Raw genomic sequence first — 15,258 nt, forward strand, 5'->3', positions numbered from 1 at the left:
AGTGTCAGCTTCTCTGAGCATTAGCTCACATCCTTGTGTTCTCATGACCAACAACACCTATAGTTCACTACTAATTAATCATGATTAATTATTCAGAATTCAAAATTTGCTGCTAACTACTCATGTCTTTTTCTCCATATGGATTACCGAGTGATTTTCACTAATATTTGTTCACTAATATCAAAGTAATTTTTTTATTGACCTGTTCTTTGCTCCGATTTTGATAAACGCAATTCTATTTACTGAAATGGTAAATTCTGCAGAAGATATTAGGGGAAATTAGTTTTGAATTTTTGAACACGGCTATGCTAACAGTTTTTCCTGGGAAAATATGCATCTAGCAGCAGAAACAGAGATAGTATGATACGATCCCAGCTTCCATTCCAAACTAATGTGTGCAACTTAAATCCCAGAAACTTACAATCAATGGCTCAATAACAATCTAAAGACCAACAATTACCTGTTTGTGGAAGGACAGATAAACAACCATTATATTTTACAGCTGTTTCTGCTTTACCTTAGATAGCAGACCCTGAATGTGCTTCAGTTCACTGTTTGCCTTCAGCAGCTCTTGTTTAAGCTCAGTGCAAGTTGCTTCTAACTGATCCTTTTCTGCATGGGCTACTTTCAGCATCTCTTGCACCTCAGAGTTGTCAGTAGTACACCCCATCGCGTTGATTTCTGCGGCCTTTTGCTTCTCGCTCTCTAACTGAGTTTTGAGAGAGCCATTCTCAATTTTTAGACCTTCTAAGGCAATTTTACAGTCCTCCAGAGTTTTTGTCACTGTGCTGTTACTCTGCTGTTCCACTTCTAGAAGTTTAAGCAGTTTCTCATTTTCTTCTCTCAGGCTTTTAATCACCTGCTGGGCATCTTGATGCTCCCTTTCTAAGCTTCGTAGGCTGCTGGTTAACTGTTGCTGAATGTTGAGCAGTTTCTCTCTTTCAAATTGTGCTTTTTCAAGAACTTCTGCACATTTCTGTTCCAGTTCAAGGACCTTCCCCTCCTGAGCTCTGCTTTCTTCATTCTTGGATCGCTCTTGGAGGAGAGTCATTAGCTTCTCATTTTCTTGGCTCAGCTGTTCTGCTCTATCTCTATGTTGACGAAAGGAAGTCTCCAGGAGAGCTTTCTCTTCCACTAGCTTCTCATTTTCTGTTGTCAGCTCCTGCACCATTTGCTGTTGATCCGACAGCTCCTGCAAAGTGGCTTGTAACTCTTCTGCTGTGCTGTGGTGATTTTCCTCCATTTTTTGTATTCTCTCTGTAAGAGAGGCAACAGAAAGGTCACTAATATTGTTTGGGGAACTTCCTGTAGTGGAGCATTTGGAACCTTTGAAGTGGTTGCTGTTGGAGGACGTTGGCCTGGAAGGTACATCTGCTATGTGCTCAAAATCAGACGCATCGGGTGACAAGGAAGCTTTAGTTACATCACTGCTAGAAGAACCCGAATTGCGCAGCGCACCCCCATTCACATGCTGCCTCTGCTCATCCATTTCAGCTCTTGACACATTTTTTGATGGGCTTCCAAAACTGGATTCTTGGGTAGTTGGGGTCGGGAGGCTGCTGTCACCTCCACTGCTTGTTGTTGTGTCTGAGAGGGGAGAGTTCTCTAGATAAAGCAATTTCTCTTTCAAAACACGATTTTCTTCTCCCAGGCTAGCAAGCTCTTTTTGAAAAGTCCTGTTTTTTTCTTGAAGGGTCCGTATTAATGGATCTATGTCAACAGGTGACACTGTTTCTGAGTTTTGGTTGGAAGCACCCATTCCTTCAGCATTAAGGGACCCTTTCTCTTTGCATTTCTTTAGTTCACAACGGAGTTTGGTAATTTCAGAATCTTTCGTTTTTGCTTCTGCCAGGAGTTCTTTAACCTGAGATTCCAGAACAGCCTTGTCACCAGTTTCATGCTCTTGCTTGGACTTGCTAGTGGGGCGCACGTGTTTGGTAGGAGTCGGTGTACCAGAAGAGGTGGGGCTGGGTTGTGTTTTCCTAGTGTTGGCTTGGCCACGCAATACGGCTCGCTCTCTGGATACAGATGACGAGATCTCCCGGGGCGCAGGAATCCCTGTGCGCTTTGCAGCTGAAATTGTTCCTTGAAGAGAAAGGGGTGAGACAAATTGAGTCAGTTCAGGAAGAAAACAAGTCACACACCAACAATGCTAGAGCCTAGAGCAGTCTTGGAGAAAACACCTGAGTGCCTGAATAGGTTTAGTCATGACTGAGTGTGTGGATTCATGTTTCACAAAGGCTTGCATTATTTTGCATTTCTTCCTCTCCTACCCACTGCAAAGGAACACAGTCTCCTGAACTTTTTCACAGTGTGGTAATATAATACGTAGATGCTGCAATACGTGAACTGCAACCCCCAATACCGAGATGTTAACTATTTGGAAAAAAAAATATTCTTTATGCTACTTTGTGAAATGCTGAATTTAAACCTATTAATTTCCAGGGAAGAGTTCAGTTACTTAAGTAGACATTCCATCTTTGAAAAGAAACATATTTTTATCACACATGAAGCTAATGTATTTGTATTATGCTCCATTTATGCAGATCATCATAAAAAGGTCTGAAACACTTACGCTGACTGCACGTTCAGTGAAATACAAAACTCTCTCCTGACACTTCTAAACCAAGACAATTGTGTTGCTGCAGCTTCTTGCCGAGATGGACGAGAGATTTTTTTCATTTATAAATTCCCATCCTCTTACAGAAGAAGAGCAAAAGGAGGTTAGAAAGTTGATGCTGTTCTGCTTAGGTTTGTGGTTTTTTTTCTCTGGGGATGGGGGGCTGTGTGTCCAACCAACTTAATGGCAAAGCATTATGTGATTAAAAGGGAAATAAAGTTTTCGAGTTGCTGATCTTCATCTTTCAAAGCTGTCCTTTGGAATAAGGGACCACAGGTACTGAAGAAACAATAAGTGCCATCCTAACAATAAATGTATTATTAAGCTGGTTAAAAAAAAGGCAGCTCATTCAAAGGGGAGGTATTATATGCTACTACAAGTGGCAACACTATGAATTTAAGAAATTCCTGTTTTCAGGACTTTACTCAGAAGGAAAACCCCTAAAGTACTGAGCCATAAAGTTTTGAATTATGGTAAAAAGAAGAGATATCGTCTGATGTAGCCACATAAACAGGATGCACAGGCCAGTTATGCAAACAGAAAGGGCTAGTGAGCCAGTGTTTGCAATAAAAACAAGTTCCAGGAGGACTCTGGGGGAAAATCCTAGAATCAATTACATCTCCCCACGTTTGGGAGGCTCTCTTTGCTGATACACACATGCAACATCCACAGACTATCAAAGGGCAGTTAAAACCAAAGGGGGAGCAGACTCTCTGCCTGACACAGCAACTTCATAACCCTCCCACAGCATTTGTCAGAGGAAACCCCGGTGCAGCGACGCACTGTCAGTAAAACTGGGCAGCGAAGGGTTAACATTAACACCACCCAGTTTGGTCAGCATCTCTTTTGAAGAATGCTCTAGGTTTATAAACCCCACACAAACAGGAGCCCCTCCTCCTCTCTCCCAAACAAACACACTCTGCTGCAGGCACAATAAACACCCGGGGACAAAGAGCAGCTGAAGAAAAGACCCCTGAACACAGAGGCCTGCGCTGGGAGGAGAGCACAGAAAGGGCTCTGTGATGGCAGGGGCACGATAAGGCCAGAGACAAAGGCTCCAGTGTTTATGGGAAGAGATAGCAGGGACAGTCTGGCCGGACAGCCAGCAGCCCACACAGCTTCACTTAGTCATCTACAGCTGGAGACGCCAACCTTAGCGAGGCAGCTCGGGGCTCCCCAGTGAAAAGCCCAACGCCAGCGGAGACGGGAGTCTTTCCCGCTGCAACTCAAATGGCGGCTGGTGCAACTCCCGACCCGACAACTCATTTCGCTTGTCAGAGCCGAGGGCCCCCGGCTCCCTCCTCATCCCATTTCTTAACCCAAGGGCTCCCAACTGCCCAGACCTGGCACCTGTAAGCCGCATTCACACTGGGCTCAGCAGACGAGCAAGGCTTTTGGTGGCAATGCAGCTAACACCAGGAGATGAAGGACGAGAGGAAAACTGAATGGGCCGTGCCGTGATGCATCGCTTCCAGCAGAGAAATACCAGCTCAGCACAGCTCCTTCTTGCTCAGAGCAAAGGTGCACGTGGGGTGAACCCCAGGTGTCCAGGTGAGAGCACAGAAAGCCTTGTTTGAATGCGTCTCTTGAACACACAGGAGGACAAGTGTCCGGGAGAGAGAAGCAGTACTCACACAAGCTGTAATCATGCTACAGATTTAAGATGTAAAATACGCATTACAAATGGCCACAGATGTCGTTTGATGGACCCACCAAGGGGTGGATTTAAAGCCTTCTGTTATGTCCTGGACTTTTATTCAATCTGAAGTGGTTTTCTACCGTTAAAATAAAATTTTATGACAAAGCAAGTGCCCTGGATACCTCATCTATTTTTATTTTTTTTTGGCAATGCCCAATGCAGTGCAGTGACATGACTGTCATCTGGCCAGCACATGACTGGGTAGTGCTACGTAAGCAGTGGGTAGCGCTGACTGGACACTATTATGTACGTTACAAGAAATAATGATGCTGTTACACACTGGTACAAATTGCATGGCACTGAGAAAACCACCTTTTCCTAAGACAAATGCAGGACTTCTGGTAGCAACGCCAGCATGCTTCTAATAGCCACCAGATGACAACTGCAACATGATCCTGAGCAATGGAAGGCGTATACACAAGGATAACAATTAAGGATATTTAACTGGGATTATCCATACTTCACCAGCTTGCCAACCAGTGCAGGCCCCGAGCTCACTCAACCTGTCCCAGGTGTTTTGTAAGACTTCATGCTCTGCTGACTTGTTCTGTCATAAATCACAAAGTATTTGCTATCCATCAATAACCATTAACCAACCTGTTTTTTTCATGGCGTAGAAGTGTTTATGTACTTTCCTCTCTCCACACTCCAAAACAGTACTATGGGATACTAAAGAGCCACACAGAGCCCAGAAAATAAACAGTTCTGAATGTATATGTATGTTGATTGCAAAGCACTAAAGCAAGTATAAACACTACTTTAAAGTCTATTTTATGAGCGACTCCCCCTCTGAATGACCTTGAAATTGAGCAATGTGGCAGTTATAAATGGAACCGCCAGCCCCACAGCCCGAGGCACCCACCACGCAGGAGCTGCACTGAGGGCTATACAAGTCACCCTGGTGACCCGATTAGCTCGGCACCCCACACTGGCTATGGGCGACTCCAGACAGACATATGCCTGCCAAGCTGCAGAACCCAATCCCGGGTTGATTTATGTTGCTGCTTAAAGTGGCTGGAATCATACAGAACTTCCCTTCCTAGAAAGTGCTGCTTGTTTTGAGCAGGGAAGAGAAAAAACAATCAGCCCTGCATCTCAAAGGAGACATTCTGGGGGCGGAGGGGGAAAAAACCCCAAACCATTAAATACCTTTCTGTTTGCTCAAAATGGTACTATGGCACCTCATTCCTGTTCATCCACCCTGCCCAACCTGTTCGCTTACCTACTCTCTTGACAGCTTTGACACAAGCTCTTTCCCACTGTCCCACGTATCCAAGCTTAGGCTACCTCTGACCAACAGTATATTTCTCATTCCCTTTGCACCATACCCAACCTCCCAGTCTCACACCCGCTCTGCTAACAGGCTCAGCTTGCGTTCCCCCACTTCGGAGGAACTGGGAATTACTCCTGAATTACGCCACTGAGAGTTGTTGCCCGAAAACCTGTTTTGCTCAGACTGAAGTCACCTCATCATCATCCTGTTCTTCACCTTGGTGCCCAGTGAGAACTAGGGAATTCTTAGATATATAATATCAACCATACTATTCAGGTGTGAGGGATTAACCTTAACATAGAGAGAGCGCGCTTATAATTTTCAAGCTGCTTCAAAATTAACAGCTATTTGACTGAAATCCTCTGAAAGACATAATTGTTAACTCTAGGATACAGGACAGGGAAGCAGAGAGAAATGAAATGCCTCAGCCAAGGTCACAGTAAGTCAGTACGGATTAGGACCCTGGCGCTCCTGGCTGGCGACCTGCTGTGCAGCTTTATTGTTTGCACCACTCTCTGCCAGGGAATACTCGCTGACTTTTCCCTGGTGTCAGAAACAAAGTGGGATGTTAATGAGATAAAAGGTGACCCCTTACGATGATCTTTAGCCATTTTAATCCCATTTTCAGCACAGCTACATGTTTTTCCACAGAAGGAAGAATCAGGATTACTCTTCGGTTTTTCCACATAATGATCTATTTTTGATCTAAGCTCTCAGCACCTGCCACATCAGCTCCCATAGGGGCATCCACAACCAGAAGGAAATGGACTATGGAATGGAGAAAACCATTTCCCAATCCCCCAAGGCGGAACACGTAAGACTGCTGTTCCGAAGTGAAGTCCACGCAGTGCAGCTAACGTAATTACAGTGCTAGCAGGGTAAGGGTGAGTAGGTGACAAACATTTTGCCATAGTCACAGGGGACACACATGACATTTTGGGATGAAGATTCAGTAAGTTTATCTGCCTTCACACTCTGTGTGCTCTGAGACAGCACATTATCACTGTCATCCCAGTAAAGTACTAGCCTTGAAGTTGCATTTATTTTACTTGACTCAAGCATAATTAACAGTTCAAATACCTACTCCTCCAATCCCAGAGCAGAGGAAGAAATCTCAGTAGAGACGTGACTTCATTGGACCATAGAACCACCTTTGGAAATGTTCTAATTTATGCCTTGGATCTATTTTCTGGAACTGAAGTCAATACAAGATTATTTGCCTCTGGCCTTTGTACCATTTGTGTCCTACAACCTGCCCTTTTCTTAATCCTTCCCTCCATCAACATATTAATAACCCAAAGGTTAATGCCATGGGCTTCTGCTGTTCCAGGGACTGAATTAACAGGGAATGTTCCATTTTATGCTTTCTTCCTAAATTTTAAGCCTCTCAACTCCTAAGGTAAGAACACAAAGCCACGTTTTCTTTAACATATTTAAAAATCCATATCAGCAATTCATTCTTCCATAGTTCAAGTAGGTACGAAGTCTCCTGCATGTAGAGTTCATCTATGTAATTTAAGCACGCTGATCACTGATTCATTTCAGAAAGCATTTCAGTCATGTAACACTAAAACATGAAGACAGATGCATCTTGGGTGTGATGTTTTTAAACAATGGATACCTTATTTGAATTGCAAGGGCAGGATAACAAGAAATAAAAGCAAGCTATTCATAGCACTCTGCAATGTCAAAGTCATACATTTCAGAAAGGCAAACTGTTGCCTGCAGACAAGTTTGTGCTCTCGTGATTGCCTGCTGCTCTAGGACAACTGTCACATCTCTCTCCTTCCAGCTCCTGCATTCGCAACAGACCACCTATTTCACTGTCTTGCGTCTCTTTGCCATCCCTCCCATCTCACAAAGGGATAGCGAAACAAAAGAGAGAGGAACAAGAAGTTACAGGCTAACTCACAGCCTTCCTGCCAACAGAAGATGGTGATTCTTCCATTGTTCTGGAATTCTGTTCCCATGTGCTAAGATATTTTAATAGTTTTTGCCATCTGAACGGAACTCCCAAGCCTCAGGTAGAAAAGTGATTCCTGCGATACCTTGAGGGACGTGTTAGTATAAATCAAGTGGGCTGAAAGCATTTAGCAGAATGGCTAAGAAAGGAGAATACTATTAACAGGCCATACTTGTACAGCAAATGAAAAGAGTTATTAGCCTCCCATACAATCTCACTGTGCTCTATCACACATGGGTTAGCTGCAATAGGTCCTTCTTATCAATTTTGCGTTTTAGCTTCTCCTCTGGCTGTGACTTCGGTAGATCCTGGACTCAGCATGACTGCACTTGCTCAGGCTTTGCCAAGACCTTGCTGAGGATCCACAGCAGCGTTGGTAACACACAGCAACAGACAGGTAACGCAGCCATGTACTCATGCGTGCTCAGTCTTGCCTGTGTGAGGTCCTATTGCTATTTTTAGCCAACTTGGAGTTTCTTATGCAAAACAAATCTGGGTCACAGATGTACCTTAATCCCACCTGGTTTATGACACCTAGTGTAGGAAGCCAAAATACAGATGTCTAGTGCCATTTCAGATGCCCTTTAGGCATATTTAAAATACGTTTACTGATGTGAAAAATTTGACAGTAGCTATGGGAGACGTGTCCTCTGCTTGAGAGGCAGACAGAGAGCAACTGGGATGTCTGAAGACATCTAGAGTGGCACTAGACATTGAACTGAACAGTCAGACGTTCACAACAGATTTACAAGCTGGTGTTACAAGGCAGGTAATAGCAGCTTTTATGTGCCATTTTCAAAATTACTCCAGTACCACTTAGGTGATTTCCAGCCACACAATGAACAACTTAACACAACACATTAATATGAGACTTTATGACATAGTTGATCTGAATTTAGTCACAGACAAATCAGAAAAGGTGGTATTAGCTAGGAGCCGCTGCATTCTCTGTTGATTCTCTACAATAAAGAAGTATATGTTACAGGGAACCTACCCTTAATTTCCAGCTTCTTTTGTTAATCCAGAGTAAAGTTTTCAAAAACCTAGTTAACTTGGTGCTTAAAATCCATTTTCCAAAAGTGGCTAAACCACTAAGAGGTCAGAGCCTGACTGAAAGCCCAGGGAACTTGGCAGATCACTTGCACCCTGCTCCAGCATTGCTCCCGAGACTGGTACTGAGGCGGATTGATTAAGAGTGAACTAGGAACGTCCTTTGGGAAACAATGACTATACAGCACAGATAAGGGATTGGTGTATGTTTGACTCTTTTCAAGCACTTTTTCATTAAAAGATTTCAGAGTTTTGCATGCACATCTACTTCATTGAAATGCCCTCTTTTCCCCTGCCCTTTTTTCTCTCTGCTTAAGCAAATGAAACAGTTAAAAACCAACATTCCTGCTAACCATAGATCTTCTGACATCCTAATTAACAGGAAACACACTGACACTTTTCATGGTGGCATGAGAAAAAGCAAACATAACTGCTGAAAAGTAGGGCAGATTCAAGCAGTGCTGCTGTGCTCTTCCATACAGTAACCTACACACGTGCAGAATCCTTATACATATTCTGCCACATCGTTTAATGCTCCTATCCTTAAACCTCTGGCATGCTAACAGTAAGACAGATTGATAACCAACAGTGAATGGATGCGCAGACTCAATCAACTCATGAAGAAGGTCTGAATCAGTTTTAAGTGCCTATTGGGGGTTAGACCAAGAGCAGGACTGGATGTAGACAGACAGATTCTCAGAGATGCAGGTGCCAAGAGATACATATCAGCACCTACTGTTATTTTCAGAACTACTTAAGCTGTTTAGAATTTCATATTTGAGAGCAAAATGTCTAAAACTTCGGGTCCACATCAGCTTAGGTAAAAGTCAGGATAACGAATGACACTATTATACTGTGACAAGTTAATACAGCTCAATCTGCTTGACACACAAAAGGAATGAGTCGAACAGGTTAGCTGTCAGCATTTTTCACTGACCAGTGTTGGATACTCCTTTGGACAATCCTCAACAACTCGGAAGAGCATACTTATTTTCCATTTCTTTTAGGGTTGTCCTGCAGAAAGACAATGCTACCTGGTCTTTATGCAATGGCGAACAAAGCAAACCTAGGCTTGGCCAGCAATGGTTCTCCTGAATTAGTCTGTTTGCAGAGTATTAGTCACAGAGCCAACACCTTTACAGGGCAGCAACTCTTTGGGAAGGTTCACTTGGACTCCACCTAGCTTTAAAAAAGACAAGGAGAGGGCTGAAGAACAAAGTTGGTTTTGATAATCTGACACTAATTATATAGAAGCATCTACATAGTCTCAAATAAGGCCTTCTGCTTAGCAAACGTTGAGACTAAAACGTAATTACAATGTGAACTCTTTTTTCTGAAGAATTTTAATGGCCCATTGGACTGTCTGGACTGCCTGATTACATTCCCAGCGTAACAGGCACAATATGCAAGAGGAAGAAAAAGCAAAAAGACTTAATGCAATGAGTTTGAGGTATGTAATCATTGTGGACAGTCTAGGGAAGCAACTTGGGTACTGATATTTGACACACAGGAAGAGAGTAAAAGACCAAAGAGAAATCAAAATTATATTACAAAGTGTTAGGGAGCAACACATACCTGTATTTCAAAAGTTACACTACCAGAAGTTCCAAAAAAAAAAAAAAAAAAAGGCAGCAATAAGCATCTGGATCTTGCCAATTCCTAGTTCAAGACTACAGAGACCACTGGCATGAGAGCTGAAGACTTTGTAAAGGTTGGCTTATTTTTTGTTTTAATTAGAAGATATGAGTCTAGAGATCCAGGGTGCAAGGAACACACGAGAAAAGGCACTATTTTGCTAATTCAAAGACTACGTCATGACAAGATTACTTGTCAATTTAAATGTGTAGATGAACTATGGGTAGGACATTCTTTTGAAGCATGGCCACTAGAAGAGACTCATGGTAGGAGACTCCCATGGTAGGAATGTAACCCAATAGGAGAGTCAACCTTATATTTGAAACATCTCCATTTGGTTCAAATTTTAGCATCTAAACCAAGCAAAATTGTACAATTGTACTGTCCAGTACTCTTAGAATCCACAAAAGGCCCTATTTACACTGTCTCCTGTCAGTTATATAGTGTTTTTAGAAAAGGTACCTAGGGAACCTCTGCTGCATAATTAAGGAATTTCTTCAAGATCAGAAATATTTTATTTTCCGCTTGTTGGATTCACCTTGCTCAGTAACTCTCATTTTGTTCCTTCTTACATAGGAAGTCACATTTAACTCTTCCAAAGAAGTGTTAAAATGCAAATAGAAAACCAGCGCTTCTCAGCATCTGATGGTTCCAGGCTCTTAGCGCAGCCACCAGAACTGAAGCTCAAGCTCACATTGTCACAGCTCAGTGCCATTACAGTGGACACAAGGTTGCATTCAGAAGGTAAATGAGACAAGATCTGATCAAAATACTGTTCACAAAGTCTCATTGTGAATTTCAGCCAACTTTTTCCTCTTTATGGGCCTGTTGACGTACAATTCCTCTCTGAATAACAGGCGTAGTGAAAATCTCTTTACCCTGAGAGACATGCCAGTGTCTATACAAAAGAGTCTCTCTGAACATTTCTTACACTATTTACTTAGGCTTTCTGAAGGTTTGAAATAAAAATGGAATGAAAACTCAAGCTTGGATATGCCTGTCTTGAATATATACAGTTTTGTACCCAGTACGAAACCAGCGCCGGTTGTACTTTTGCTCAGAAGTCTAAGGACCAAAGTATACATCCGTGAAGTACATTGGCAAAACCAACCAGAGGCAAGAATTGTGCTATGCATACGTATCCTTAGGTAGCGTGCCCAGTCTTCGCTTTCACAAATACAAATTTCCCTTTCAAATCTGCTCAAGAGTCAAGAAGCATCTAAAGAGCTTCACTTGGTGCCATAAGCCTCTAGCACCAAGAGACTCATGAGGGTACCACTGTGTTCACGTCTGAAACGAGCGATACAAAACCCCATGGAATAACCAAACAATGCACATCGTCTCTGCCAGCGCGGGGGCAGATTACAAGTGCAATTGCAATCCACCACTGTGCTGCTTTGGATTTCTAGAGTACCCAGCAACCTGGCATAACAAACATTGAGACATCCAAAGCAAATGGTCTAGCAAATGTTGAGAGAAACTCTATATCATACACTTACTGGAATGTCCCCCTGGTAAACTCAAGCCTACTTTTTTGGGAACCATTAATACCAGTGGGCCTGCCAAAAACTTTAGTCGCCTGCTAACTATACTCCTTGCCTACCCCCCAAAAAGAATGATTAAAACTTTCTGTATGTAGCATTATCCCAAAATATCATCTGGTGGAATGTACAGAAATCCAGAATTATTTTTTTTTTTTAAGAATACCAGCATTGAGTGTTTTGAGAAGTAGAGGAAATTAAAAAGCAAACAAACAAAAAATCAACCCTAAATCTAACCATGCAAATTCAGTTAACAGTGGTCCTCATGGAGCAGCAAGTAGACCCATTCCTCCACGTGCAGTGTGTATACAACGGCTCTGTCACAACTGAACGTTACCAACTGGTCTGTGGCTGCAAGTTAACGAAGAAGAGGTACCTAAAACCTCCTGATCCAGGAATCCAATAGCAAAGAAAAGCGCAAAGGACCCTGCTCCTTCCAGACAAGTCAGGTGCTGTGAATCACTCCTCTAAACTACTAAAATCTACCTGAAATCACATCTGTAAGCACAAAGGGTAACCAAAAAGGAGTTTAAGTGAGGGAACACTTAATACCAACATTTTCACAGTTAGAAGGCTAATTTATTCAACCTGTTTATTTAACTGTTCATGAGGCCTCCCTGTGAACTGAATCAGGGAACTGATTTGGCTATAAAAATATCTGCATGTTTTTCCCCTCCCTTTCGCTTTCTTTGTTAAAGGCAGGTCCTGATTTAATTCACTGTCCTTCCCATAAACACTTCAGCTTGTACCACTGAGGGAGCAGAGAGCCGCCACAGAGGAATGGAGCAGCAGAAAATGCCTTTACAAAGCACTCAACAGCAGTGTTGTGTATTAGGAAACCATGACCTGAACCCTCTGGTTCAGGAATGCTGCCCCACACTTGGCCAAAAGGCCAGGGCTCACGGAGCCAAGAGAACTTCTTTCCTCGTGAATTCTCAAACCCCGCTAATCCAGAAGAAGTAGGGAAAAAAAGGGATCACAAATGGAAACATGAAAGGATATTCCTCCTCCTCCCCTAAAACACAAGGAAGAACTTAAAAGCTAGAGGCCTTTTTTTTTTTTTTTAATTGTTTGCTTAATGCTTAATAACCAGTATGCATTGCATTGGTATTACAACTGCCTTTTGTTTACTCAAATGTGATGACCACATAATAAACCCAGTTTTATTGTCGTTTCCAGCCTGCTTCAGTGAGGGGGTGGGGAGAGGACTGCAATTGAGTTTCCACAGCTCATCCAGAGCTTTAACTCTGCCTAGCATAGCGATAAGGGATCCAGCTAGCGTTGTCCTGAATAGCTGACACTAGGAACTGGGCTGAAATCATTAAAACTATCACCACAGGATGAGACGCATCAGAAGAAATGAGGCAGAAGGGGAGAGAGGAAGAAGTCTCATAACATAATGAGATGTTTATCTATAAAAAGTTGCCCACTTCAAAGCAGGAAGAGCTTCGACTCCTTGGTAAAAAGAAGAGAGCTTTTAATTAAAAGATCAGTTAAAGATTTTCCACAGTCAAGCGGGCTCAAAGAAACTATGTGTGGAGGAGGCCGAGAGTAATTTCTAACATGATTAGTCCATTCTTCAAACTCAACGAGGCTTTATGAAAGCAGCATTTCTCAAGATCTAGAAGATAAGGATTGTGGAAATAGCCTCAGTCCCTCAGAGAGCACTGTCTCTTCCTTCTGATGCCTCCATCCTCACCAGCTTTTGCTCAGGAAAAGCCTGGAGAAATGCTATCAGAGCTTTGTGCCTCCCACCTCGGGGCGAGAGAGATCGCAAGCCTAGGACCAAGGGATAGTCAAATGGATATGCAGCTTCAGGTGGCGCAAAGTTACTGCCATGTACTTTAGGAGGCCTGGAAACATAACATGAAATATTTCTGTACATTGCTTTAGCCAGCCGAAAAAGGCTGTCTTCTGCACACAACCTTCCATTATACAAAGGTTTAAAAACCTTTGAAGATTTAAATAAGTTGCACCACTTTTCTGGAGCTCTCTTTCCATCCAAGGAATGATATTTGCAGATGGGGATGGATATTACACCACTGCCTTATCCCTTTCCAGCATTAGAATATCAGCATTACGACTGACTTTATGTGCTCTTGGGAACAAGACTTAGACTGACTTCTGTTTAGTCAAATAATTTTTTTTATGCTTTTATTATTGTTTTCTGAGGAAACAGAATTTTTACAATTCACCCTTGAACAGGTAAAATTATACTTTTTCTCTACAGGCTGCAATTTACCAACGATTTTAGCATGTCACAGATAGGCAAACACCGGGGCTGTTGCACCCGGCGAGCTGGTGCCGTGAGCTTTCTCCAAGCAAAGAATACTAATCCCTGCAATGACTGATATTCATGGAAACTCAATCTCATCCCCACTTACCATCTGTTAATTGTGACTAATGAACCTTACTGCTGAGCTGGTTCTGCTCTGCACAAGCATAGGGAAACCTCTGCTTTATTTCAGGAATCATAGGCGTTTTTGTCTGAGAGTATATATTCAGATTTACTTTTGAAGGTCCTTCTCTTCCCTGTCTTGCAGAAAACTAGGTTCCTGCCAACAAATTTATCATTATCCACACCCTTGTAGAAACAACTCCCACAAAAGTGATTATATGAGGCGTAATTATATGATATTATAAGGATTTCTACATCTTCAGTATAAATGATACAATGTCAAAATGCAGAAGACCTTTAGGGTGTGAAAAATACAAAATAATATCCTCCAGATGCAAGGAAGAAACCACCTTTGCATTGTACTTTGTTCATGTTAATTAAAGCAGCTTCCTATCCTTAGTACAGGATTTCTCCAGTCAGTTGGACTGGTCAGAGACAGTTCAAACAGTGATGATCAGGAAGGAAATACGCTCAATTTCTTCCTTTTTCCCTATGGCATTTCAAAAGCATTACCTTGGTGTGTTCACATTTGAAACAGCTGTTAATTAAGATGCTTTTGCACAAACCTATCTAAAGGAAACCATTATGGTAAAAGGCAAAACTACCTTTTACCTCTAAAAGGTAAAACTACCTTTTACCTCTAAAAGGTAAACGGGTCAAAATTAAAAGGCCGTAAGAAAAAAAATAATCATATGGCCTTATGGGTTTTTCTGCTGAATTCAAGAATCTTCCTGCAATGTTCTGAGGCAGAAGCTGTGTAGGAAGACAGCGTCCTCAAAGATTAAGTTTGCTCAATAACTACTTTGCCTTTTTTTGAAGTAGCCTTTATATTTTCAGATATCACCCTAGGTTAGAAATGGAACAGATCACTGAAAGCAACCACAACGTATCTAATTACCATTCATCAGATTATGCTGAATATCGGTCACCAGTTCACAGCAAAGACATGCAAAAGAAAGGTTACAATTCAGTAGGGGAAGAAAGAAGTGTCAGCCAACATAAGTACCATACGTCAAATGTCCCTAAGGCTCCTTTCCATACATCACTAAATAGGACTTCACTGAAGTAACTGGTAAAAT

General features: G+C 42.3%; 1 protein-coding gene across 9 annotated transcripts in view; it reads right to left on the reverse strand.

Annotated features, from left to right (window-relative positions):
* Positions 1 to 15,258, reverse strand: part of SPECC1 (sperm antigen with calponin homology and coiled-coil domains 1) — a 98,798-nt gene that overhangs the window by 42,100 nt on the left and 41,440 nt on the right. For all 9 annotated transcript variants that reach the window (XM_054209037.1, XM_054209035.1, XM_054209031.1 and 6 more), the window contains one exon: positions 518 to 2,085. In XM_054209037.1, the coding sequence (XP_054065012.1) occupies positions 518 to 2,085 (1,568 nt within the window). The remainder of the gene's footprint in view (positions 1 to 517; positions 2,086 to 15,258) is intronic.

Source organism: Rissa tridactyla, chromosome 7 (assembly GCF_028500815.1).
Source record: "Rissa tridactyla isolate bRisTri1 chromosome 7, bRisTri1.patW.cur.20221130, whole genome shotgun sequence".
NCBI classification, from domain to species: Eukaryota; Metazoa; Chordata; class Aves; order Charadriiformes; family Laridae; genus Rissa; species Rissa tridactyla.